At 39.4% G+C, this 26,203-nt stretch overlaps 1 protein-coding gene across 1 annotated transcript; it reads left to right on the top strand.

Moving 5' to 3' along the window:
* Positions 1 to 24,862, top strand: TEKT5 (tektin 5; the record flags this gene model as incomplete). The annotated part of the gene is made up of 7 exons (XM_080619884.1): positions 1 to 564; positions 1,743 to 1,826; positions 3,419 to 3,489; positions 5,156 to 5,299; positions 8,752 to 8,974; positions 21,169 to 21,323; positions 24,649 to 24,862. 7 exons carry the CDS (start codon positions 1 to 3, stop codon positions 24,860 to 24,862), a joined length of 1,455 nt encoding a protein of 484 aa, XP_080476010.1.
* Between the last annotated feature and the right edge of the window lie 1,341 nt (positions 24,863 to 26,203).

Raw genomic sequence — 26,203 nt, 5'->3', positions numbered from 1 at the left:
ATGGAGTTCCTGGGGACCACACAGCTAGCCAGTTACTGTGGCCCCAAGAAAAGCTGCCTGCTCCCAGATATAGCTCCCACCACCACCACCAAAGACACCTACCAGGCCTACTACCTTCCAGGCTACCGCCACCTGAGCACCGGGCGGCCTGGTCTGTTCCGCAAGGTAGTTTCTGTCCCTCCCAATGATGACAGTGGGCAATTTAACCTCAGCAGGCGGCCACCCACCGTCGTGCCTGGGTTGCGCTCCAGCCTGCATGCCCGCTATAGCACTCGTGACTGGCACCACGCTAACACGGTCCAGTTAAAAGGCTCTGAAGTCTCCAGGTACTGTGCTGGTAGAATGAACGTGGATTCAGTGAGACTGATGCAAGACAAGGATCTACTGACTTACCAGATGCAAGAAGACAGCAAAAGAAATCTGGTAGAGAGGATCTCCAACATTGATTACTGGCGGTCTGAGCTCATGTATGAGCTAGAGTGTCTGCTGAAAGAGAACCAAGCCTTGGAAACAGCAAAGAAGCGTCTGGAATGTGCTGTGGATGAACTGCAAGGACCACTGAAGGTAGGTTTGACACTCCTAGTTATTGCCTGACTGCAGAATGAAAACTGCTTTATCTCGAATACTAGTGTGACTTCTACTGTTAGCATAAAGACAGATTTTTGTGAAACATGGTCAGCAGGAAAGAAACTTGGCCACCATGGGCTTTATATATAAAAGTCAACACAGGAACCTTATCAAGCCATTTCTATGCTCTCTTTGCCTTCCTTTCTATTTGAGGCCCCCAGAGAGTGAGTGTCCTTCAGACGCTGGCCAGTCAGCTCAGTACATTACAGCAGAGTAGAAAATGGCCCTGTAAGCTGCAATATCCCAGTATTCTTAACTAGCTCTGAATTTTCTGCTCTTACTTGGTGAAAATAGTATTTTCACCCTAGAGAGTGTATAATTTGTGTTACATTTTGCAGTTCTCCAGAATCTTAAAGGCAAATTAATTGCAACAGAAAAAAACCACAGTAATGTAAGAGTCAGTGAACGATGCTACCAATAACTAGAGTTAAAGTTCTCTCATAAACATCTGGAATACTGCTGATGGAGACATATCTATCATATTTCTAAGCAAGTACAAATAGAAAACCAAAATTTGGTCTTCAACAATGACTTATTTAGTTGTCTGTATCTGTACTGACTCAGAGTGTTGGGCTGAGGATGCTTTCTATGCAGGGAACATTTTCTGCTGAAATGCTTTGTGCCAGCTAATGCTGTTTCATTTATTAGTATGGTTCTAAACAAGCGCATGGGACCTACAGCAGGTTAACTGAATTCTCTACTGCCTGGTTATGCAGTCATTCTCTTGTACAGATATGCAACTTCCAAAGCTTTGCATTGGGTAAGGCAGGATGAGGGGAGATGAGATGAAAGGATTTTTGCCCACAACCAGAAGTGGTGGTTTTGACAGCGCTCACAACAAAGCTCAGTCATGTTGAGGTGTAGGCCTTGCTGCACATTAATAAGCAGCTTATCGAATGTCAGCTATGATGGCAGCTAATCCTTAAAAGCATGTATTGACAGCTTAAGTAGGAAAGAGCCACAAAGATGGATCATTTGAGCCACCTCCTATTCTGTTCCATCCTTAAGAGATGGTCTTTACTTGACATGTCAGCTCAGTGGCTCCTGCAAACAAGATTCAAGGTTTCACTCTATAATGCAATATTGAGCCTACTGCAAATGTTCTTTGCTTGCAGATAGCCCTAGAATGCTTGTACCACCGTGAGAAGAGAACAGGTATAGACTTAGTTCATGATGATGTGGAAAAGAACCTGATAAAGGTAAGATCAGACTTAGTAATTTATTTTTTCAACTGTGGAAGTAATTAAAATCCAACCAAATATCAGGGTAAAAGCATTGTGATAATTTCTTCCTTTCATTCATTTGGAAGACTGGGGAGGGGGAAGAGGAAGAAATTTGGTAAAACTATACCTACCGGGGATGGTTCATCCTTCCAGGAGCAAAAGGAACAGCCCAGCATTCTATGAGGTCTTGTCCAGTTCTGTCTTCCCTGATCCTATAAAAAACAAGGTAGAAACATTACTCAAGATTGTTTTCTGGGCCATGGTCTATAAAATTGCAGAAGTTCTTTGGTCTTACAATATAAAATGCTGTTTTACTGCTTTGAGATATATATATATAGTGCTACTGAAAAAAGAAAATGAGATGGATAGTAGTGATTGCTTTTAAATAAGAAAAAATAAATCATAACATTTTGCTAGCATATTTCAAAGAAGTTATACTGGATGTGTGTGAGAGCAAAAATAATAGAAAAGAACATTATGGGACAGTGGCATTTCTTCAAGCACTTTTCTGGATACAGAAGAATGTGCAGACCACTGGGATAACTGAGATGCATCTGCTGAGCCTACAACCTGCAACTTGGACTTTTAGTTTTAATGAAGAATCAAGGGTTAATATACATTAGCTTAAGTATTTCAGCACTTAATTTAGCCTGGGAATTCAATGTAGGATAAAATACTGCTAAATGTTTCTCACGAACAGATGAAACTGCTTTTGTTTCAAAATGAAAAATGAAGGCTGTTTGCCAGATCTCCCCAGGTGCTGCTGTGACCAGTGGAGTGAGCTAGACAGTGACAAGAAAGGCCAACAGAGGCTCATTTTGTAATAACAGGAAAGCCAGTTCCTAAAGTTACTGTCACTCCTACACATACTGTGCAAGTACAGAGACGGAGCCTGCAGTTTTAAATCTGGGCTGTCTTAATGACTTCCAAATAAAAAACCCCACTTTATTCCCCATTTCAAAACTCACAAAACTCTACACACTTAGTGAAAGGATATGTTGGGCTAAAGCAGAGTTTTTTAAAAGAAAAGAGGCTGGAACACCATAATGTCATTTGAGGGAGCATAATTTCCATGTTTGCAGTTTTCATATTGAATACTTTATATTCATTTTAAGCTGAGTGGGACCAGGCTTTGAGTTTCTTCAACTAATACTTATAGTTTTGAAGAATATTACAATATACTTCCTCAGGGAGCCTGAAATTAGATTTTCAACCTACTCCACTATTAGCAAAACATTTGTATTGTTCTAGGAAAATGCAGAAGCAGTTAGAGGGGGTAGTTTAATGCATTAAGGTTCATGTTTCAAGTATCTTCATTATACTCAAACCAAGGAAAATTTGACTTTATTAGAATGACTCCATGCAATAAAATCTACTAACATGTTTGATAGAATATAAAAAGCCATACAAAACCAAGTCAAAAGGTACAACTGGAAGAGAGGGACCAAAACACATCCTTTCTTGACGTATGCAAGACGGTTGCAACATCTAGAATGTGGAAAAAAAAGGGTACATTCACCGACAAATGAAGTTTGATGAAAACACTGATACTGTATTTTCCACTGTAGGAAACTGATGTATTCAAGGAATGCCAAGAAACACTGAAAAAACTTGCACAGAAAATCAGTCAACAGCTGGGGTAAGGCTTTACATTTAATTCCTGTTTTAAAGATAGGAACGCTGAAATCAGTGTGAGCTAGTACTTAATGAGAGACTGGAAACAGCAAAGACAAAGCAGAAAGTTGACCTGTTAGATGCTCATTGCCCTGCACTTTTAATCCTTACCAGTGATAGAATTTATATGTTAAAATGCAGAAGAGTAATACTATTTAAAGATGACTAGGACTCAATTTTTCAAGCCACATTTAATCTGAAATCCTTTATTAAAATTGGGGACTACAAAATTATAACTTCATTGTGCCATTGTTGCTATGTTGCATACTGGAGTGAAATTCAAATGGAATTTTTTTTTTAATTACCAAACTAAATTCAAAGCAAATTTATTATTGACAACAGAAACAAGAATCTAAGCACATCCTAAGATATGAGAGGAGTTATGGAATGGAGTTAAATTATTTTTATATATAATCATATATGTTTTTGTTATGGGAGGCTTTGGAATGTATTTTATTTCTTTGAGAGTACACAAATATTCTAGTAAATGCAAATTATATTTGTCTTTTCATTTAATTAGGTAAAACTATTAGGATAAAGTGTTCTGTTAACTACACAGAACTGACACAAATCTTGAAAGTCATGCTTATGTGACATGATTCTAAAAGAAACAGTTCATGTATGCACAGGCATGGAAGATCAAATTGTACAGTTCTTGGTTAGTACATTAGAGGAGAGGAAGGCACAAGTAGATTTTATAAACAATTGCTCTTAATGGCACTGGGGACTTACATGGGTCATGATGGATGCATTTCTGCAGTTCATCCCACTATGGTAACATATTTGCTGTATGATCAGATGAAAGCTAAGTACGTATTTGGTGGCATGAACTGCGTGTATCTCTCCAGGCTGGCATTTCTGGTTCCCTTTGATTCAGTTGTCACCACATCAGAAGACTGATAGCAATGCCAATTGACAAGTGTTGCACGGAAACAGCAATGTTTATAAGAACGTCACTGTGTCTGCTGTCTTCCTGATGCCCTGGAAAGCAAGACTTTGAGTCTATCTTCATCCACAGTACTCTCATTCTAGCCAGGGTCTGCCAGGCCTTCCCCCTTTTTGGAAGAGCCAAGGGGAATTAAGTTACTCCAAAAATTCTTGTGGGTAACAAGGCAGAGATGGAGCAATGTATTTCCCTCCTTGTGATCAAGATGAGCAGAAATATTTAAACAGATCTTCCAGTGACACACAGTTTGAATCATGCTAACTGAATGTCTCCCCAAACCAGGAGAGATGGGAAACCATAACTCTGGACTGCCCTTTTCTTTCTCCCTTACAGCTGTGCTGGTATGAAAGTTATCACTGAAAACCTCCTCCCTTTTGCTCTCTGAGGCTTTCCTTCCTGGCACACAACAACTACATGTTGTTTTTCACCCTTGTGGTTGTCTGTCACAAACGTTATTAAATCCGATGCGTTAAATACAATTCTTTGAGGAATAGTCGGTAGGGGCTAGAAGAGGTGAATGGTACAGCAGCTCCCTCTAGCTACAATACAGCACCAGGCGTTTCCAAGGCACTGTAAACGGCAACAAACTATATATTGAAGCATTGTAGGAAGCTAATGAAAGCAATTAACTGTTTAACAGCATTAAAGGTGGTTCAGATTAAGTTAAGGTTTTTCGCTTTCACAGCATCAACAGAGATGCACAGCATGCCCTGGAGCAAGATCTTTCTGACAAGAACTCAGCCCATTTTATTGATGAGAAATGCTTTAACCTGAGGAACACATCAGACAGCATCAACTTTTACTATGGAGTGGAAAAAGCAGATAAGACGTGAGTATCGGTGATTGTTGTAGCCTTCCTCCTCATCAGGAGAGGAACATTTTACAAGGGCCTGTAGTGACAGGACAAGGGGAATGGCTTTAAACTGAAAAAGAACAGGTTTAGATTAGACATTAGGAAGAAGTTTTTCCCTGTGAGGGTGCTGAGGCGCTGGCACAGGTTGCCCAGAGAAGCTGTGGCTGCCCGATCCCTGGTAGTGTTCAAGGCCAGGTTGGATGGGTGTTGGAGCAACCTGCTGTAGTGGAAGGTGTCCCTTCCCATGGCAGGGGGTTGGAACTGGATGAGCTTTAATATCCCTTGGTATTCTGGTATTCTACGATTCTCTTTCCATGCTCTATGCTTTAAGCATGAGCCTGATTGCAGCACAAGTGTAAGCTTTATCTTTGAGAAGTGATTTAGAAAGAAGTGGCTTCTCTCTCTGTATGGCCCTGTTTTATCTTGGTGTGAAACCCTCCATCATCATCAATTATTCCCTGCCTCCCAGTGACTGCCATTGTTTGAGGCCAGGCCTGCAGCACCTACAGCACTGATGCGGGGTGAACTATAGTTTTCAGCAAGGACCACTCTTCACAACCATTGCAGCTGACTCCTTGCCCTCAAACTCCTTTGTGCAGGGGGCTCCCTCTGGTTTTGATTTAAGCTGTTTGGTGGCCTTCAGGTTTCAAAACAACATCAAATAAAAATTCAGCTAAGGTGTGCAGTTGTGTGCAATGCGGTAAACAGCATGCAAGGACACACAAAGGACCATATATGCTTTCTACAAAAGTAGCTTGGGTTATTTGGAAATGAGTCCATCAAGCTATACTGAGATGTGTATTAAACAGGATGATCAAAAAGATTTGGTACAGCTTTAGCAGCACAGAGTGAATTAAAATGACTGAATTAAAATGTCCCAATTGTATACAGTTTTAGAAGTGTTTAGTAGGAGTGGCTTCATCAAAACCTGCATCCAATCCAAAAGCAACAGCAGAAAACAAGCAGCTTGCAATAGAGGGCAGTGTTTTTGTGCTAATGACTAGCTAGTTCCCTTCTCACTAACATGGCAGTATCTGAAAGATGAGTGTGATGCGCATCTCAAATTATAATGATTCTGTCTTGTTGGATGGAGAAAGAAAAACCAACCCAGTATTATTTGTTTACTTATGTTCTGCTTTTCATTAAAAGCTCACTTCATGCACTCCTGAAATTAGGGCATATCCGAAGGAAACTTGGCAGGCGTTCTGCTGACTCTAGTAACACCACCTACTTTTACGATTAGCCATGAATAAAATTATTCTTGTCAGCTCTAGTAAAAAGCAGATTCATGTGGATAAGTTTCACAGCCTCCTCCTTTCTCACCAACCATTATCCAAAGAAATGCCATTTTTCATTAACATTTTCCTGAAACCACTTGGCAGCCTGAGCCCTACCTGCAGCACTCCAGAGCAGAGCAGGTGTTTTCTGCCTCAGCAGAGCCAGCCGAATAAATTACAGTCTGAAAAAGCAGTATTGGAGAACAGATTAAGTACTAAGTACTTCAGAAAGTCAACATGGAAACCTACTTGGAAATTTAATTCTTTGCTGAGAAACTGAATATAATTCATCAGACCATGGAGGGGGAAAAAATCACACAAAACTGAATACCCTGCAGAAAGTACACTGAGATTGTCTGGATCAGCAGCTGTAAGCACTGTCAGCTCAGGTTTACTACACTGATTTACGTACTTTAATACAATATCAGGTAGACAACTGCCTAAAACATATAGCTCTAAAATTCCAGATATTTTCAGAAGAAGTATTTCAGTTTGGAGAGCAAAGAATACTCTCTGAAAAACTGAAGAATAAAAAAAGACCAGTGAGAAAACAAGCACTGACAAAATTAACTTCTTTCTTTTTGCTTCCCTTAATATTTATTCTCAGTGTTCAATTAAAATCCAGAGTAAATGTGAAACTCACAAACTAGTGACCTATCCCTGCAGATTTTTAACATACTGGCATAATTCTTAGAAGACAGGTTTGTGAGCAGACAGAAGTCTCAACGCAGACTGAAGTTTGCTTCAGCCTTTCAATTTGGCAAGTAGAATCTGTACCTTTTTATAAAATACCCTAAATATATCTGGGTGAAGAGAGCAGTGATCTAGTAGGCCGAGCAATGCATCAAAAAAGTGGTGAATTTGACATCAAACAGAGTAGCTTCTGCTGCATCAGCAATTTTCAAGCCAGGGGCTCAGGCTGCAAGTTCAGAGCCGTGCAGACTCCTGGTTTGGAAAGATCTGAGTCTGGGATTTATGTTCAACTGATCATGAAAATGATGGCCGTCTTTGAGGCTTGGATATGAAGCCAAGCATCCCAAAGTTTGTTCATGTGCAGGACACTGCAGCAAGAGTGTTCATAGGTGGCATTTTGCAGTGCATGAGCCCTGTGTTCAGTCTTTAGATTTAGATTTATAGCCTTTGCTATAGTAGAGCCATTTCTGTTTGTCTCATAAATGTTACTAAATTTAACTGTAAGACCCCTGAAAGTTAAAGGGCAGGTGTTCATTTTAATGCATGGAGAAGTAAGAGGATGAAGATAATTATCCAAATGACAGAGCAGGACAGTGCTGGGGCTGGGAGAAACTTGTTGTTCTCCTTACTTGTAAGTCAGTGCTTTGTCCATTTTTCCTGCTATTGTTCATCCTGATGAAGGCTTCTATGAGGTTGGAGCCACATGCTTTATTATGCAAGTCGTACATGAGTTAGGGCTGCTCTGATAGCAGACCAGAGCTGGCTGAAGAGCTGTGGAATGCTTCTTGCTCATTTTCTCTGAGCTAGGCTGGGCTGTCATGTTCTCTCATGGCTGGTGACACACAACTCTGCCTCCCCAAGATAAATATTTGAGTTCACAAAAGTAGATGGTATTTGAGTCTAATTTGATGGTGTGTAATGTACAGGAGATCATGCTGAATAATCTAATAATCATCAAAGCCACAAGCACTTTGAAACTTGACACAGAGAAATGAGGCAAATTTCAGGCTGAGATACAGCAGGTATGAACTCAGACCATCACCTAGCCTGTTAAAGACTGAAAAACTATTTTTAAGCCTCAATAAACAAAAGGTATGCAAGAAAAGCCCATTCTTTATACAACAGAACGTAAAACTACTTATTTTGGAGTCAATGCCAGAGCCACTAAGACCTTCAGTTAGCAGTTACAATCTTTAAGCAAGCCATAGAAACACTGTTGAAGCAACAGCTCTCAAAAAATATTTGCTCATTGTTGCCAAATCTTTGGTTTATAGAGGAAAAATAGAAAAAAAAAAAAAAAAGTGGGTATGAAACCCATAGAATCACCTGATGCATATGGTTGCAGGGGTTGCAATGGGTTAACGCTTGGTGTTATTCAGTGTAGTTATCACTGAAAGAAAACAGCTCACCTAAGCTTCCATTTGTAAGATTTTCCTCTTGTTTTCAATTCTTTACTAGTGTTTCAGTTCCTGCAACATGGGCTAAATTCAGTGAAGACAATATCAGGTACTCTCAGCATGCCAGGGCCAACTCTGTCAAGCTGCGGGAGGATGCAGAGGTTGCACTGGAGAGCACCTCTGAGGACATGTGGAATCAGTTCATCAGTACCAACCTGGCTTTTAATAAGCGGATTGCTGAAGTGGCTGATGCAAAGAACAAACTTCAAGCACAACTGGCCAGGGTAAGATTCCCAATGAAGAACCATGCAACAACTGTCCATAATCACACATTGGTTATGTTCATTCTCAATTTACGTGTTTTAAGTAGGGAAAGGTATCTTGGATGGTATTTCATCCTATTTTACATTTATTGATGATACTCCCTGGCCATTTCCTGACACAGAAATTGTGCATTAATTGCTTTTTGGGTTTTTTTTTCCCACCAATGAACTAACTTTGGAAAGTGTGCAAATAGAAAGGTCCACAAACAACAGCATATTTTTCAGATTTAGAGGAAGGAGAAGACTTTCAGATTTTACAGTTTCATTTGCAGCAGCAAGGGAAGAGTCCTAAACTAGCTAAAATGTAAAAGTATTTACATGCAGAATGTCATTAGTCTACCTTTGACACTGAAGTTCCAAGTTTTCCTTTCCTTTTAATACATTTCCACATCTTTAGACTGAATTTTGGCCTGAAAAAACCCTGATATTTCAGAGCAGGTCAGACAGTGAACTTTTTCAGTATTTGTTCTGCCTTTGTCTTCATATTATACAAAGCAGAAATGGCACAGAGACAGACCTGTATTAATCTCTGGCCGTTTTGCCTTTTTAGTAAGTTTTCACTGACATAAATGACATGTTGGAAGTGTATTAGTTGAATTTTGAAATATATATTTTGAAGTTAACCAGAGGTACAGCCTTTGTACTGACAGATAAATTCTTGTTAAGCTAGCAGGACTCACTGTGCTACTTTCATATGACTTCAGTCAGAGTTCAGTAAGTTCTTCCATTAAGATTCTTTCTCTTATAGAGGAGCCTCACGTTCACTCATTTTTTTCAATGTGCATGTGGAAACAATAGAGTTTTCCTGCCATTCTATTTGCTGTAAGTAGTTTAAGACGTTTTCAGGTTATTTTTAGGGACTCTTAGGAAAGTAACCAGCTAAATATGTATTAAGCCACAGCACATAAATTCACATTTTCTCTCTCCCCCTCACCCCGGCTTGTAAAGCATGAAAGATGTTGAATGCAGGTTTTTGTGTGTTTTAGACTGTATATGATCTAGCCAGCTACAGAATTTTATCCCTGAACTGGCCATCCATCCAAGTTTCTCCTGGATTTAAATCTATGAACATCTGCTTCACATTTTTCATTGACTTTTTCTAATGCTTTTAAGTGCCTCTTTTATAAAAGAACTTGTAGCATAGGGCAGCACAGGGTGCACATACGGAATCACAAAGTGCATATGAGCAGGGGTTTTGCCATGGAGTCCAGCTGACACTGACCTAACTTTTGACAACTGATATAGAATGGGAAAACAAATATTTATGTCCCTGTACTGTCACACCATTAAATAGCAGTAATAAGCTATCTGGAGAAACTTTAGTAATTTATGTAAAAAGTAATTAGTTTGTACTGTATACATGGATAAAAAAAAGTATCAAATAAGACCTCACTTTAAGAACTAATGCTGCTGTTACTACTGAGCCACTAGTTAGCACATACAAAGCAGAGATACTTTACTCATCACAAACTCCATAGTAATGTAGTTATGTCAGAATAACAAAATGCTACAGGATGAGAAAACTGCATATGCTGCTGAGGAGTAATCCAGTGTTGTCAGAGGACATCCATCCTTGTCTCCATCCTTGGTGGTGTTCAAGGCCAGGTTGGATGAGGCCTTGGGTGGCCTGGTTTAGTGTGGGGTGTCCCTGCCTATGGCAGGGGGGTTGGAACTAGATGATCTTAAGGTCCTTTCCAGCCCTAACTATTCTATGATTCTATGAAAGGAAAATGCAATACATTTACTGAGCAAAATCTTTGCTGGTTAAGATGTGGCTGAAGTTACATGGTTGAAGTACTGTTAATTCTCTTGCTCATGACCATACCTCAAAAGGACAAGAAGAAAGAGAAGGCTAGTGAGAGCAGAAGTAAGGAGGGAATGCTCGTTTAACTGTTTTTACACTGATTTCTCAAGCAATGAATGCTGCTCTCAGAGATATCCTTCTTTCTGCCAAATTATTTTCCTAGCTAAGCAGGCTAGCTCTATAAAATGAGAGGAAAATGAGCACAGAAAAGATTTGCTATCTTGGAACCATGAAAAGCTATCCTTTTAATGAGGTCTGGAGCCCTTTTTGGAGTGAAAAATACTTTTCTGATTTGTGAAACAGCAAAATCTCTTCCAGACTAAAAAAAAAACAAACCCTGAAAACCGACCAAAACCCTAAAGTCCTACAGGGAATCTCCTGCAACCATTTGTTTCTGAAGTCAGTACCCTGAAAAAGTATGCTCTACTAGTGTCTGTCACTGATGCTGCGGTGGTGACTGTGCTGTGTCCTGTGGTTACAATTCATCATATATATACTTAAAATGTTTTTTCTGGCCTGATCTTTTTTTTTTTTTTAATTTATTTTATATGTGTATATATGTATATATTTTATATTATTACATATGCCTATATGTCTAATGGCTTTATGGCCACAGGTTTACAGTCCTGACTTGCTGTACAAGACTGTCATTGCTTCAAACTTGTTTAGGGGAATCCACTAAAAATCCAAAGGGAACATGGGCATTGTTCTAGTAACGATCTAATGGAACATTCTGGCATTGCTGTACTTAAATGGTAAAGGGACAGAGAACTTGCTAAATCCACAAGTATCTATAGAGAAGGAAAAAGAATCAGCTTAACACAGATAGATGGTTTCATTAGCACCAGGAACTCAAAATCAAGATCACTGTTCTCCTTGAAAGCTCTGATCTCTACAGGCACTGGCTTACAAAGAGGAATTTCTACAGGGTAGACTAGTGACCTGCAGGCAGTGCAGACTTAGTGCATAACCAAGACTTCTTTCTGATCCTAAGATCAAAAATACCTCATTTCCATTTCTGTCCCAACTGCACAAGTCTATGATTAATTTATTATACTTGATTCTGGGATTAATCTTGGTCATAACAATGTGAGATTCGTCCAGAATTTGGATAGCAGAACTCTGGAAATACGAGGTGCTGGAGATAGAAGCCCAGAAGCCCTAGCTAGGTATGTGGCAAAAATCACAAACTAAAGACAGCATTACAGATCCACTATGCTTCATCATCACCGGGCATGTGGTTGTCTGGGGACACAAATATTCTGCAAGAGTCTAATCACAGTGTTATATCTCTGGTCAGGCTCAGAACTGCTGTAGGACCAGACTTTTAGGCAGGTGAACAGAAAATACAGTGTAGGCAATTCAGTGTAGAAGAGGGTGGTATGTTGTCTTCAGCATACCTCCAGAAACACTCGAATTATGCCAAGAGACATTATGGTAAAGATATTTTGCATCTGGTGTAAAAGTACACAAATCTTCAGGAAAAGAAGGAAAACCTTTAATCAAGGTGCCAGCCCCTCATTAATATGTTTGCATCTCTTTTCCATGAAGTTACTATTAATGTAAATAGTTACATTGGCTCCAATCTCCTGAAAATAACCAATAGGGCAGGATGTTTATGTACATCCGCTCTGGGAATCAGTCAGACCAGACAGCAAGTAACATGTTTGCATAGTCCAGTATTTATACCGTACCTCAATAGCAGATTATCCCTGCCAGCTCCAACACCTGTACCATGCTCAGAAGTGTTTCTGTGCCCAGAGGCAGAATGCCCAGCACCACCCTTCCTGCAGGTCTTGCTGTTCCACCACCCGAGAGCACAGGGATCAGAAAGAGACTAAAAAAACAGGTACATGTTTAGTTAAAACCATTAAAAAATAGCAATGCACTCCAGTAAATGAGTTGCCATGATTCTAAGAGTATTTCTATTCTTAACCTATACCTTAATATTGACTTTTAGTCAATACCTGAAGAGCCCGCAGTATTTTGTTTCAGTAAGTTACTCCATCTCTTAAATAAGTTATTCCCTGAGAGTCTCCATCTTTCACACATCTTTCTTAAATTTATTTATGAATTTAAGGAAAAAAACTTCCCTATCTTAGCAACTCTTATGTTTATATAGTGGCTAGAATAATTGAATACCTCTTATTTACACAGTTTTCTTGCACAAAATACAGGACAAAAGCCAGGAAAACTTCTGTGGCAGTAAAGCCAGAAACTGCCCACCAGCCTCTGCAATAGTTTTCAAACTCTTTATCTGAGAAGTGCTGAACAGATCCCTCCTACGGCTGTTGGAAAGGACAGAGCCTGTTCCTATGAACAGAAACACAAAGAGATACTGAAATCTGATGGGAGGTGCCCATGCAAGAAGCCTGTAGGAGGGGTGCAGCAATGCTGTGAGCTGCAGGAAGGATATGTGTATAACAGCGGGAGTACTTTGCCTCTGGCACTTGCCCCATAAAGGCTTTCATCTCAGACCGCAGTACATCCTCACATGACTTTTGTTAACTCAGTTTTGTTGATTGCTTTTTTCCCTTATGCCTTAAAATTTCAGTTATTTACAGTGTTTCATGCCCATTCATGGTGGCTGGGTATACAGTTAATCTTATCATTCAACACTGGAACCTGCTTGAGAATTAAGTTTTCAGATGATTAATGAAGACCGACTCAGAAGTGGTTGGCAAGGTGTGTGCTGGTTGGTGTAGGTAGCTCAAACTTGCCTAGATAAACCTGTTTGAAGGAGGAAATAGTTACTTAAGCTAGGAACAGACTTTCACCTAGAAACCAAGAGAAATTACAGATGAAATCTAAGACACTCACTTGAAGCCAAAACTAGATTTCTCTTTCCTAAAATTGTTGTTTGATTCCATGAAATCATAAAGACTTGCATAGACTAACTACATCAGAGTACTCACTACGGGCATGTAGCAAAACCATGTAGGAGAAGCATGGCTCCTCAGCATGCCATGCAGCAACGCTCCACTTCTTGGATTAGCCTGAGGGGAACATGAAATGAGGAAGGCTAGAGCTGTCATAACCCAGTAACAGCCACTGCGCATCAGGATGTATTCAGGTTGTCATGAATCCAAGAGTCTTTATTTGTAAAATAACCTTAATGTCTTCTCACACTGAGACACATAGAGCTAAGTAAAGGCAGCCTGGATGTGAGACACTGCTGTCACTGATAAAGAAGATAACTTCTTTCTGCCAACACGTTCATGTGTGAGAAACTGAGGTGATTGCTACTTTTACTGCTCCCTCCCCTGCGACCCATCTGCACTCAGGCAATTCATATGGGCTTGGCAGAGCAAACAGGATTCAGTTCAAGGCAGCAGTGCTCATAAGTATTTATAAAACTGTTCCTTGTTCTCAGATAAGACTGTCTTGCAGAAGACAGAGATGGACATCTGCAGCAGCTTTTCTAGAAGGGAAGCATTTTCAGGCTTTGAAGAGTCACAAGAGAAATACATTCCATTGACTCTGAAGTCAGGGCAAATTTAGCTTATCGTAACTGCGTTGAGATTTCATTAGTGACTAGAAAGAATTTCATTCCTGACAAGAAACAAAATTGCTGAGCAGCTTTATGAGCCATAGCTGTTTTGCTCTGGCACCATATTTCCTAGAGACATCTCTCTGTTAAAGGCATATATACCGTCCTCTTAGATGAGAACGTGGACAAAACAGAGCACACCCAAGGCCCAGACTGCCTGTTTCATTGTTATTTTGACTAGGTTTAGCAAAAACACATTAATGACATAGTAATTTATTTTGTTCTCCTACGTGATGATGTACTCTAAAATTGCTGGTCCTGCAGCACCTGAAAGCGTGATACAGTGTAAACTGGAGAAGAAATAGAACTCTTGAGGATTATTCTTGTTCCTCAGTAGTTAAAAGTGGAGCAAGACAGTATGCAGCGGGTTAAACATCTTCTTGTGTATAGTTATGGCTTCCTCTGTTATTTTGAAAATATTTTAGAAAATCCAGGACAAGTTAGATGATCCCATGGTTTTACTTTTAATAAAGCTGCTTTAGATGGAATGGGTTGCCCAAGGAAGTTGTGAGTGCTCCATCCCTGGCAGGGTTCAAGGCCAGGTTGGATGGAGTCTTTGGTGACATGGTTTAGCGCGAGATGTCCCTGCCCATGGCGGGGGGGTTGGAACTGAATGATCTTAAGGTCCTTTCCAATCCAAACCATTCTATGATTCTATGATTCTATAAAATAAACATCTTGTATATTTTTAGGACCCACGGAAAAGTTAAATAGAAAGTGATTCCATATAAATGTGAAATTGATTTGATTCTTTTCGGAGATTAAAGTAAAAAAAAAATGCACACTGGAATTCAGTGGAAGGAGGATTTTTATAAGACTGTAAATTGTTATACTTAACCTTTTGGTTAAGGCAGGCCCAGAGTTCCTGCATCTTCTGTTTCAATCTATGCGGATCAGAGCAATCTCTGTTAGGACACAGATTAAACGTCCAGATGTATATTTAAAACTTTTGTTTTAAAAGTATGGTATTGACATTCTGATATTTTCCTCTTTTCTTTGACAATGTCATGTTTAAGATTGTTGAAAGTGCTGGGGATTTTAGAGGTATCCTTTAGCACAAATAGAACTTGTGAATTTTTTGACTGCTTTAGCTTTCAGATCTGTTGACTGTATTTATGCCAGCACTATTCCCATTGTTATGAAGTGTTTCATATGAAAGCGTACAATATTCCCAAATCTGAACCCCATCTCTCCTCTTCTGATATGCTTGATGAATTGTGCAATGAAGATATTTTCTCAGGGCACAAACTAAATCAGTACTTCTCTTCACTACAAAACTCAGTCATTCCGTGTCAGTATATACAACAAATGCACTAAAGTTACTCTGCCCAATGATTCTAACTCTGCTTAAGTACTGTTAAGCTATCTGAGCTCATAAACTGCTGATGGCACGTTCTGTTGAGGAGTCTGTGGTGGGTTTTTATTTAAATGTGCTTTTCTTCATGAGAGATTCTGGGACTATTCCCCACCACCGTCTGATTAAAAAATAAACCAAAGCTTGCTGAGTCATAAAACAATGACCTGCAGTGAAGTTTTAAAGGACACAAACAGCCCCTAAACCCAACAAGAGTAAGGGACATGGTAATCTCTATTAAAAATTTAACAGTAAAAACTGTCAGGCAGGTCCTAATTAATTTCAGATTTGAGATCTGGGTTATACTTGTAATCCAATGATTGCAAGGTATCCTCATTTTACTTTGAAATAATGTGGTCATATCCCCTAAAATTAATTGTGAAATCAGTCATAATTACATCATTTATTTAATTACATGTGATAAACTCAACAAATGTAACTTTACAGAATAATTTGGATGAAATATGGAAATGTGGATGAAAAAGGTTTTAGAAAAGAGAGGGAAATAGTAAATAAAAAAAAATTTACAAAATGAGGAGGCTCAGGAATGTTCCTCCCACCATGTTACCTGTCTGCTGCTGAGCAAGCCTTGGAAACAGCAAAGCAACAAGGATAGCTGTCAGACTGTAGCCGTGTTAAAAATGCTGATGTTGTACATAAGATCATGATGCCTACATGATGAAACTGTGCAACTTCAGCACCTCTTTCTCTCAGTCTAATTGTGACCAGCCTGTAACTATTACGGCCTGGGTGAAGTGAGAGAACAGCAAGAGCACAGTTTTCTACAGGCTCTCAAGAATTTCTGCTGCAGCACAAAACTCAACTCATGTCCTGGAAGGGAAAGTTTCCGGATGGGCAGCTGCTAGAGCCAATGCCTCACCACGCTCTCCTAGGAACATGCTGCTCAGTATTTGTTGTTTTTGCTTCCTGCCTTTGGAGGTCATCCAGAAATGACGCAGACTCGTGCAACGCTGTCTGGTGATCCTCCCCACCAATCCGTTCATGTAGAGCAGGTTATCTAAACCATTTGATCCAATGTGTAGCCAGAGTGAGTAATTGAAAACTGTTTGTACAAAGCTGCTGCAGCAGTGGAAGTGGTTCCCCTGAGGCCATTTGTCTTTGTATGTCTTCAATGATGACACCTTTTGCTTTAACAAAGAAAAGTAATTTGAGAACACACAATAAACCCAAACCACATCCACTTACTGTGCAGCCAAGCAAGACATAAAGATGGATCCATAGTTTGACATTTGAATTTTGAGTTCACAGGCAGGTTTAAACAATATTTTTCCTTAGCAAATGAATAAGCAGTTTGTTCAGTAGCATGAATCAGTTCCCTTGGTTGTGCATAATATGCCTGCAGACTACTCAGACCTTTATGAGCAGGACACCAGAGCACCAGTGAAGTGTGGCAGGAGAGTGTAGTTACTGCACACTGTGCTGACACAAAGTGGTATAAGGATTGGACAGAAAACTAAGTTTTCAGTGACTTTTGGATGAAAGCTCTCTTTTCATAACTGGTGAACTACTGGATTTTCAATAAAGAGTAACATTTTCTATCTAGACTGCAGGGCTTGCCCTTTTAAAACATTAACATTGTGTGAATTTGCAGGCTGTGCAAGATCTAAATACTTTGAGTCATTTCTAGATACAAGACTACTCTTGTCCTGTGCCAGTTATATTTATGGAGGAAGTGCATACATGGCAGTGTTCTGAAGAGGACAAGAGTCTCCTGCTTATGTGTCACTAGGGGAACACCTGTGTATGTGCTTGCTGTGTGAGCAGGGAGGCCTAGCCAGGTGCTCTGTAACAACACAGCACAGTATGTCCTGTAAAGGAATGGAAACAAACCTCAGGTCTGATGATTACCAACATTAGTGCACTTGAAAAGTTAGTACTGAATTGAAATACATGGGTTTGTGGTCTGGTGGGTGTACTTGCACTGTAGCCACATATGAATGCATCAGAAGAAGATTTGAGAAGAGTGGGGTTCAGAAAATCACTCTTCCAGTTCTCTCTGCTAGCTGAGCTTAATGGAAACAGCCTTTCCAAGAGACAGGTTATACATGGACAATCTGCTCAGTGTGGTCTGTATTAGAATCAATCATTTGAAGATACAGAAGGAAAAACATCCAATACATAATTTTTTATGCAAGCAGAATGAAAGAGTAAAGGGCACTTCACCATTACAGAAGCATTGTCACATAGTACTGGACTGGTTTGCTATAGGCAATCCTTATATAATAAGGATTTTATGTGGCAGAGTAGCAGCATTGTTATCTAAAATACTAAAGACTACTAAATTTCTTCCCCGGGTCCTCTTAGAAATTTGTGTAATCCTTCCATAATCTGCTGCAGTACAGTTCTGTGCCCTTGCCCTTTGGTGGCTTCCTGCTTTCCTTCCACATGTGGAATAAACACAGGGTACCTACACTGCTTTCAAATAAAGAGAGGGCAGGAAAAAGTTTCTTGCAGAAAATATTAATTTCATCCTTTTGTCTAACCTAATTTCAGCAATTAGCACTAAGTGTAAGACAGTTTGTAACCTAACTTCACTGAGGAGGTTAAATTATGATAATATGAATCAAAACAGAACAGAAAGCATCCGCACAGTGACTACACTGCATACTCACTGTAACATGAGCAGCATCACTCTGGGGAGCTGGTTTCAGTCATGGCTCATTTCTGAGTGCTCTGGGCTGCTCAAGTTGTGCTGTTTCATTGATTTGCTCCATAAAGGTGAATCACTATTTTCAACTGCTGCCCAAGAGAGAAAGTGTTATCACCAATAAAGCTCAAAGTCTGAACCACAAAAGTCCTACCCAGAATCTGAGAGTGGAAGTCCTCTGCTCCACCATAAGTGGAAAACAAATAACCCACTCAATCTTTTCTGAAACTGAGACATGACTTTGCCCAGTTCTTACTGGGCTGATACCTGCTGCTCTGTCTCATTGTTTTTACTTTGAATTAAACTTTTTATTAAAAAGAAATAAACCTACTTAAAACTTGCTCCAAACTGTAAGTAGAATTAAGGTAAGAGGCTGACATCCTCACATACCCCACATAGCCCACCCCCATAGTGACTTTGGCTCACTCGCACGCAGCGAGGCGTAGCATGGGAAACACGGCTGCAGGGACAGAGCTGGAACATAAACACAGGAAAGGAGGACCCTACTGAGCAGCGGGTGACTTCCAACAGCACTGTGTACCCTTTGCCTCGAAGCCTTGGTATGTCCCCACAGGTTGCTGTTTTGGTTCATGATGAAGGTGAACAGTAGAAACAAAGGATAGGACTGACAGGCTTTAAAACTCTCCCTAACAAACATTCACTTGCTCACCAGGAGCCTGGCTAGGAGCTGGACCTCACCTCTGTCCCTCTTAAGGAGGTTATAAACAGCAAAGTTCTGACTTCTGAGCAGCAGAAGACCCAAATCCTCAGTGTTTTCAGGGGAAAAAGAAAGATGTGGATGATGCATAATGAAGACATTTGACTTCATTAAGTCTCTTTCCCTGGTTTTTATCTATATAAATAAGTACGTGTAACTGGTAAAATTATAGACAATATGTAAAATGCTGTATCTAACAATGCATTCTTGTAAGTAGTTCCTCTGAAAACAGACAGCTACTGAAGTGCACTGGATTATCTAAAACACAGCTAATCCACAGCAAGTATCTAATTAAAAAGGAACCACTGCAGAATTATAGGAATTTACTACCATTAGCTTTTCTGTCTTCCATACTGTGTCCCCCTCATAACAAACCAGAGTTTTTCCCCTGCAGTTTGTAAGTAATAAAAGCTGCTTCTTCGGGTGAAGATGCTCTCAAGCTAGCCCTGTGAGAGCCATCCTTGGACCCAAACGGCTCAGAACAGTGTGGAGACCTGCCTTCAAATCAGTACAGTTCATATGCTGCTGCTCCAGGGTCCAGTTCGTTTATTGCAACACTGCATTGCTGTAATGGTTGAACTGCTCTGGACAGTGCTAGCCAGGACATAGTTTACATTGCTCTACTATACAGCATCAACAAGCCCTAAGTATTAGGACTGGGGTGCAGGTTCCTGGCATTAACTCTGGGTTTTGTCTATAAATAACCTTTCAGCAGCAGGAACTAATGCAATTCTCAAACCACACATATCATTGGCAAACCCGGTATGGCTTAGTGTGTAGGCAAGATCTAAATAGCAACTTAATTTAAATCACATTATGCCATTTTTTGTGGTTGTTGAAATTCAAGGTGCACTGATTTTAGTAGAGAGGCTGAGAAACTACAGTAGTTCCATTTGTTGTCTTCCATTTTAAAGCTGTCTAAAGGAAAAAAAAGCTTGATGAACCTGTTCACCACAGTGGCTGTAATGAATCCTGATCGATGAGAGTAACAACAATCGTCTGGGAAATGTTGCCTGAATATAAATATTTTCTCCATTCTTTAAGGCTGAGCAAAACTTTTCCCTTGTAATTTTGCTCATTTTTACATACAGATTACAACAAATAAGCAGCACCTACAGAATTTATAGGGATAAGATGATTATTATGATGACATGCACTGCAACCAAACACTGTACTTTACTACTTCCATGGGCCTCTCCTTTGTGGTGATATTGCCACCCATATCTTCTACATTTACAGAAAATAAGCCTTTCAAGAAGTTGGTCTTCCCTCTACAGCTCCCAGTGGAATTTTCAAAACTTTGAGAATTTAGTTTCAGTATGAAACTATGACTTACGTTAATATGTTCTTGCAGCAAACGTGCCCGAAATGCTTGGAGTATGGAACAATTTCAGAGGGAACGTATTTAATTCCTTCTCAGTTTTTATGAGGCAAAAGGAAATAAGAACTGAATGAAGGTTTAAATGAAAGCGACAGTTAATTGGAATTTTACCCTTGCAAAGTGTTCATAGATCAAGCATCAGATTTTTTTTTTATTTAGGAGAAAAATTAGATAATAAAGCAAAATGCAAGTAAGTCCTTGTAGAGCTATAAACACCACCCCTATGAAAATGGATTTGTCACAAAAAAATACAGTTGGCATTTCCCCATCACAATAAGTCAGTGCTTCTCTTCTGCTTGTAATAAAATTATATTCCAATTTGCCTACAAATTTCTTCATTTTATTATAGGAAAGAGGCTGCACATTTCTTAGTGGAAGCTGTTTGCCTGATTTTGGGAAAAACTCCATTAAATGTTTCCATAAGATATATGAGTGTAAAGCCCCCTCCTTCTGGCTCTGCTGTGAGATTTGATTACCATATGTCCCTTTAAAGAAATGGCAAGATCAAACCGATACTATACAAATTCATCTGATTCATGTGAATTTATAGTAATCCCCTCCCCTAAATTAAGCAAAATGACATTCTAAACTGGAAGTAGTTCCGACAGGAGTGTTTAAAAGTGTAGCTGAGTTCTGATTTTGTATGCATATGAAGCTTAAAACCATTCTGCTCTGTTCAGGTACTTCAGGAAATCTTCCAGACCGAAGATACAATCATATTATTGGAGAGATCCATAAAGGCAAAGGAGTATCCACTGAAAGTGGCTCAGACCCGCCTGGAAGGACGAACCAAACGACCCAACATAGAACTCTGCCGTGATGCACCTCAGTTTCAGTAAGTCAAGGCCAAACTATTCCCTCCCTTCCTTCACTGGCCACTCAAGAAGAGGAAATTTAACAACAGTATGAATGAATCAGATGAGATTAGACTTGCATTCATTATATCGTGATACAAATTCTGGGAGGAAGAAGTAAAATCCAAGTAGCTACATTGAATTAGTAGGCCAAAACATCTAATGTTCATTGTGTGTGGTTGCCTTAACTGTCCTGGGAGAAGGACTCTAAAGAGCTCAATTGCTTGTTGACGACCAGTATCTTTTTGGATTCAGTCTTATGTCCCAGTTGGGACTTAGGAATTGGCTTTAATCCCATTCTGTATGAAACACAAGATTTCACTTAGGAAATACCAAATTTTAGAAACATGTTAACCCAGACAAATGTCTTTAAATGCGAAAAACCCTCCCAAACCTATCTAATGGTCAAGCTCTTTAAAAAGTTAATTGCAAATAAGCATGAGGCAATTACTGCCTTAACTAATTTTCAGCTCTGTAGTGACTCCAGTATCATCTTGGTGTGGGTTAGCTCATTTGACACACATTTTGGTTATATAGCTGTGGGGGCTTCCCAGCACACATTAGCATCGGCTTGGTGACCCTAGTGTTGTGATCCACTGTATAGTGTGTACTGTGTCTTCCTGGATATCGAAGATGATGTCTGAGATGCTAGCCTTCCTTCCCTAAAGAGTGAATTTTAATCCCACTTATCTCTCTCCAATCCAGTTGGAACACAACAGTGTTCCAAAAAAGTGTATCTTATTTAAAATACTGTCTTCCAAATACTCTGTGAGGGGGGTTTCTCAAGAAATACTGTTCCTCCCATAGCTGGAGGGACTTTCACAGTCCAGTAAAAAGAATTCTGTATATTTTTATAAAAAAGTAGCAAGCTATTCCCTTTTTATTTTTGCCTCTAGCAAAATCCCGCTGTATACAAGAGCTTCACTTACAAGGAGATTAATGAAGTACATAAAGCTTATACTGAGGATTTATATTATTTTTCCTAAACAATGTTTTGTCAGCTCAAAAAGCTTCTATTTAAACAAGGAAGTGGCAATCAATCATGGTTTATTGCACTGGTATTTTTCCAATTTTTCTAACTCCTTAAACCATAAAAGGTACAATGCAATATATCTTTTTTTCAGCCTTATTCCTCCTGAATTGGATCATGACCTTTCCTTTGGCATATCCATATATTAGATTTCTTCAACTTCATGCTCTGCTCTCCACATCCATTCTGTCAAAAGTATCATTTTGGGTCTGAATTTTTTTATATCCATTTGGGGAGTTTTATTCATGTGGCTTTTCATTACACATAAATCATGTCTGTTCTAGATGGAGGAGTTCAGCTGTTATAAACCATAAAAACCAGTGATTACACAGTAGCATCCACTTAGCAGTTACATTTACTACAGGAGCAGATGATTTCCCATTTCAGTCACCATCACACCATCAATTAAGTAAGCAAATAAACTACTATCAGCATTTTATTAAAAAAACAAACCCACACAAACCCCAAGATGGCCTTAAATATTAATACATAACTCCAGCTTTATACTTACTCTGAGGCTTGTTCTCTCCTTACTCCCTGAAGATCTCTTCCAGAGAAATGCCTGCAGCTTTATGATTGATACCGATCTGGTCAGCAGGATCACATGTATCCAAGATATAAAACTTGTTTGATTTAGGATCAAAAATGCAGTGCACAAAATGCACGTTGTCCCTTCTACATCCCACAATTGCAAGGGATGCTGTTGACGTTCCAAAGGGTCCTGTCTAGAAAAGTCTGGAAGCTCTATTTCAAGTCACTGGAACATCTTTGAATATTTTCTTTAATTAGAGTGAGAGGACATTAACATGATGTACTTAAAACCAAGTAGTACGTAGGGGTTCAGAATCAATCAAACATAACCTAAAAGCTAGCAGGAATAAGAGCTTCACAAGCTGTTGTACAGCTACTCAGGAGTATTTTAGGCTTAACATACACACAAGTTTTCTGTCAATCTAATATGACTTCTGATATTTTAACCAAAATATTTATACAAATACACTGTTGGCTAGATGCAGTTATATTGACAGAGAATTAGGATAACCTGTTCTCCTTCCTCCAATGCATATGAATTTTGCTCTACTCAGCTCCCTGATCCAGACCAGGTTATGCTAGATGCTTTAGCTGATCCAAATCAGTGAATATTATATTCATCATAGCTGCAATTACAAACAGAAATTCTGACAGGGTATTTGAAATTTGGGCACTTTTTTCTACCACAGTTTTTGGGTGAGCTCACATCTCAAAATGTATTTTCCCAGAGACAAAATGCTATCTAAGAAAGTAAAACCATTTCCTAATTCACTTTTTAAGGATTTTTTGCTTTTAAATGATGTTATATGTATTCCTCTTATGTAGTTTAAAGCAAGAAGGAATTCAGTCCAATAGCTCAACTGTAATAGGGAAAGAAAATATCAAATGAACCACTTCTTTGTAACATGTAAATGTTATCTAAGTTTGCTGTTTATTTAAAAGGAAGTGCTGATGTTGGCACTTGTTCTCTGTGTGTGCTGCCAACTTTGTAGTTGAAGGGATTAGACACAAAACAAATTAATAAAGCCTAGTTTTTCTGTGCTGAAACAACTGGGACTGTCCCAAAACAGGTTAAAGTGGATTCTGGAAAATTCAATCTTCCTTATTTCTATAGTGCACTGAGCAATCAACATAACATGAGACAAAACACAAAGCTGGCAGTATTAAAGAGTTTACCAGCTGAGGGACTATACAAGACAATTTGCCGTATCTCCAGTGATAAGCCACTGGAAGAAATGTGGTTACTATCCTCTCACAGAAATCTTGATTTCCGAGCCCTACATTCAATGGTTATTCTGGCAAGTGATTCTTGTTCAGTTAACATCCTTCAGTGCCAAATCGAGACCGCTCAGCACATCCTGCTGCACAGCTTCAAGCTAGCATGAACTACATCAACACCTTGCAGTAACATCCATCCCAAATATATTTCTACAGGACCACATCTAATTGCTCAGCACAGCTGTGCTAGCTCTAGAAAGGCTATACAAATGAGAGGCTGCAAGTGAAGAAGATAGATAGCAATTAGAAAGAAATATCAAATCAGAGCAGCTTATTCTGCTATTGAAGGGCAAGGCAAGCAAGAAATCATCATTTACAGGTGCTATGCAAGCTAGTTGGGCAAATAAGTTTCCTATTGATTCAGTCCAAGGCAGCTGTTTAAATCCATCCTAAAAGCATGACCTGTCCACTGTCAAAAAAGGAATGTGCTGAAGTCATGCAAGCAACCTGTCCTTTTCTTTTATCAGACTTGTGACCGAAGTTTATACTATAGATGACACCATACAGACCTTAAAGCAACGTCTGCAAGAAGCTCGTGATACTCTGCACACCCTGATGGTCAACAAATCAAACCTGGAACATGACATTGCTGTGAAGGCAAACTCCCTCTGCATTGACAAGAAGTGCATGGACATGCGCAAAGTCTTCCCCAGCACCCCACGACTCATTGGTTACACTTGAGTTGTAACCTTTAATAACATAAAAGTTGCAAAGGTGCAAATATTTCCCGAAGAAAATCATTAGTATTCTGTTTTCTCAAGTAATAAAGCCCAGTAGAAATAAACTTATTAAAATTAATATCAGGCCTCTTTCCTTTGAGCAACCTCATAATCTCAGCTGTAGCTGCTACTTATTCAAACAGAATTAGTAGACTTATTTTAACAGAATCAGACCACGTGAAAATAAGCAGACAGATATGGCAAGGTACGTGAGTTACTAGCTAGAGATAACGTTAGACTAAAATAGTATTTCAACAGAATTAGTACAATACAGGAGTTAATTGTTCAGGGTAATGTGCTGTCTGTGTTTCAGTCCTTGTCTGGAAAAGTCCAAATGCTACCCCATCCTTACACTCTCCTCCTGTCTAGTAATGTGAGATTTGGTGTTTGGAATTAGAGGAGGTTGGACAAACTTGATTCACAGAAGCTGATGGGCAATTTCAGTGTAATCACTTCAGGTACACATGTAGCCTGTATTCACTGAGAGGGAATCTTTCCATCTCTACCTCTTTTTTTTTTTTTTCTTTTTTTTTCTTTTTAATTTGTTTCTTTGTACCATCAAGTATGAAGTGTGCATTTGTCTATTTATATGAATTATTTGTTACTGATGTGATATTTGCCCAAGTCCGAAAGGTCTTAGAAATCTGTAGTATCTATCATTAAATCTTGAAGGACTTCATGAGCAAAGACAGTACCATTGCTCTATTGTGGCTAAGAAGAAAGCTAAGACAAAACAGGAACGGAAACAGCGTACAGCAACATGATGTGCTTAAAGTCCTTCAGTCTGTAAGTGAAGATTGCTCAGCTTTCTAGTTCTTAGTGGAGCCTTACTCTGTGTGGTGGGGAAAAGGATGGGATGGCCTTTGAAGATCTGACTTCTGTGGCTGACAGTTGAAACACATTAACAGTGCAGTGAAGATCTGACTTCTGTGGCTGACAGTTGAAACACATTAACAGTGCAGTAATCCTAGCAAACGATTTGGGACAGAACTAGTTTTAACTAACGGTAAAGCAGTCTGACTGCTTTGGACAAAATGGAGGAGAAATGTTTCACTGTTATTTCTGTTCCTTCCTGAAGTTGCTCATGCTCATTTACAGAGTAACCAGCAAACTACAACGCTAGTAACTGTTTCCTGCTACCTCAGGCACCTCTCTACAGGGCAGCTCTAGGAACACACCAAACGCATTTTACACTGGACCAAAGCCAAATCTGAAACAATGCTAGGTTTGAAAGTCTCCTGCATAAACTGGCTCTGGTCTTTACCCTTTGTTTTGTGTGGGTGGTGGCTTAATCTAGCTACCA

This window comes from Psittacula echo (assembly GCF_963264785.1).
Source record: "Psittacula echo genome assembly, chromosome: 5".
NCBI classification, from domain to species: Eukaryota; Metazoa; Chordata; class Aves; order Psittaciformes; family Psittacidae; genus Psittacula; species Psittacula echo.
Note: the sequence above shows the minus strand (reverse complement) of the source record. Positions and strands in the feature narration are given on the sequence as shown.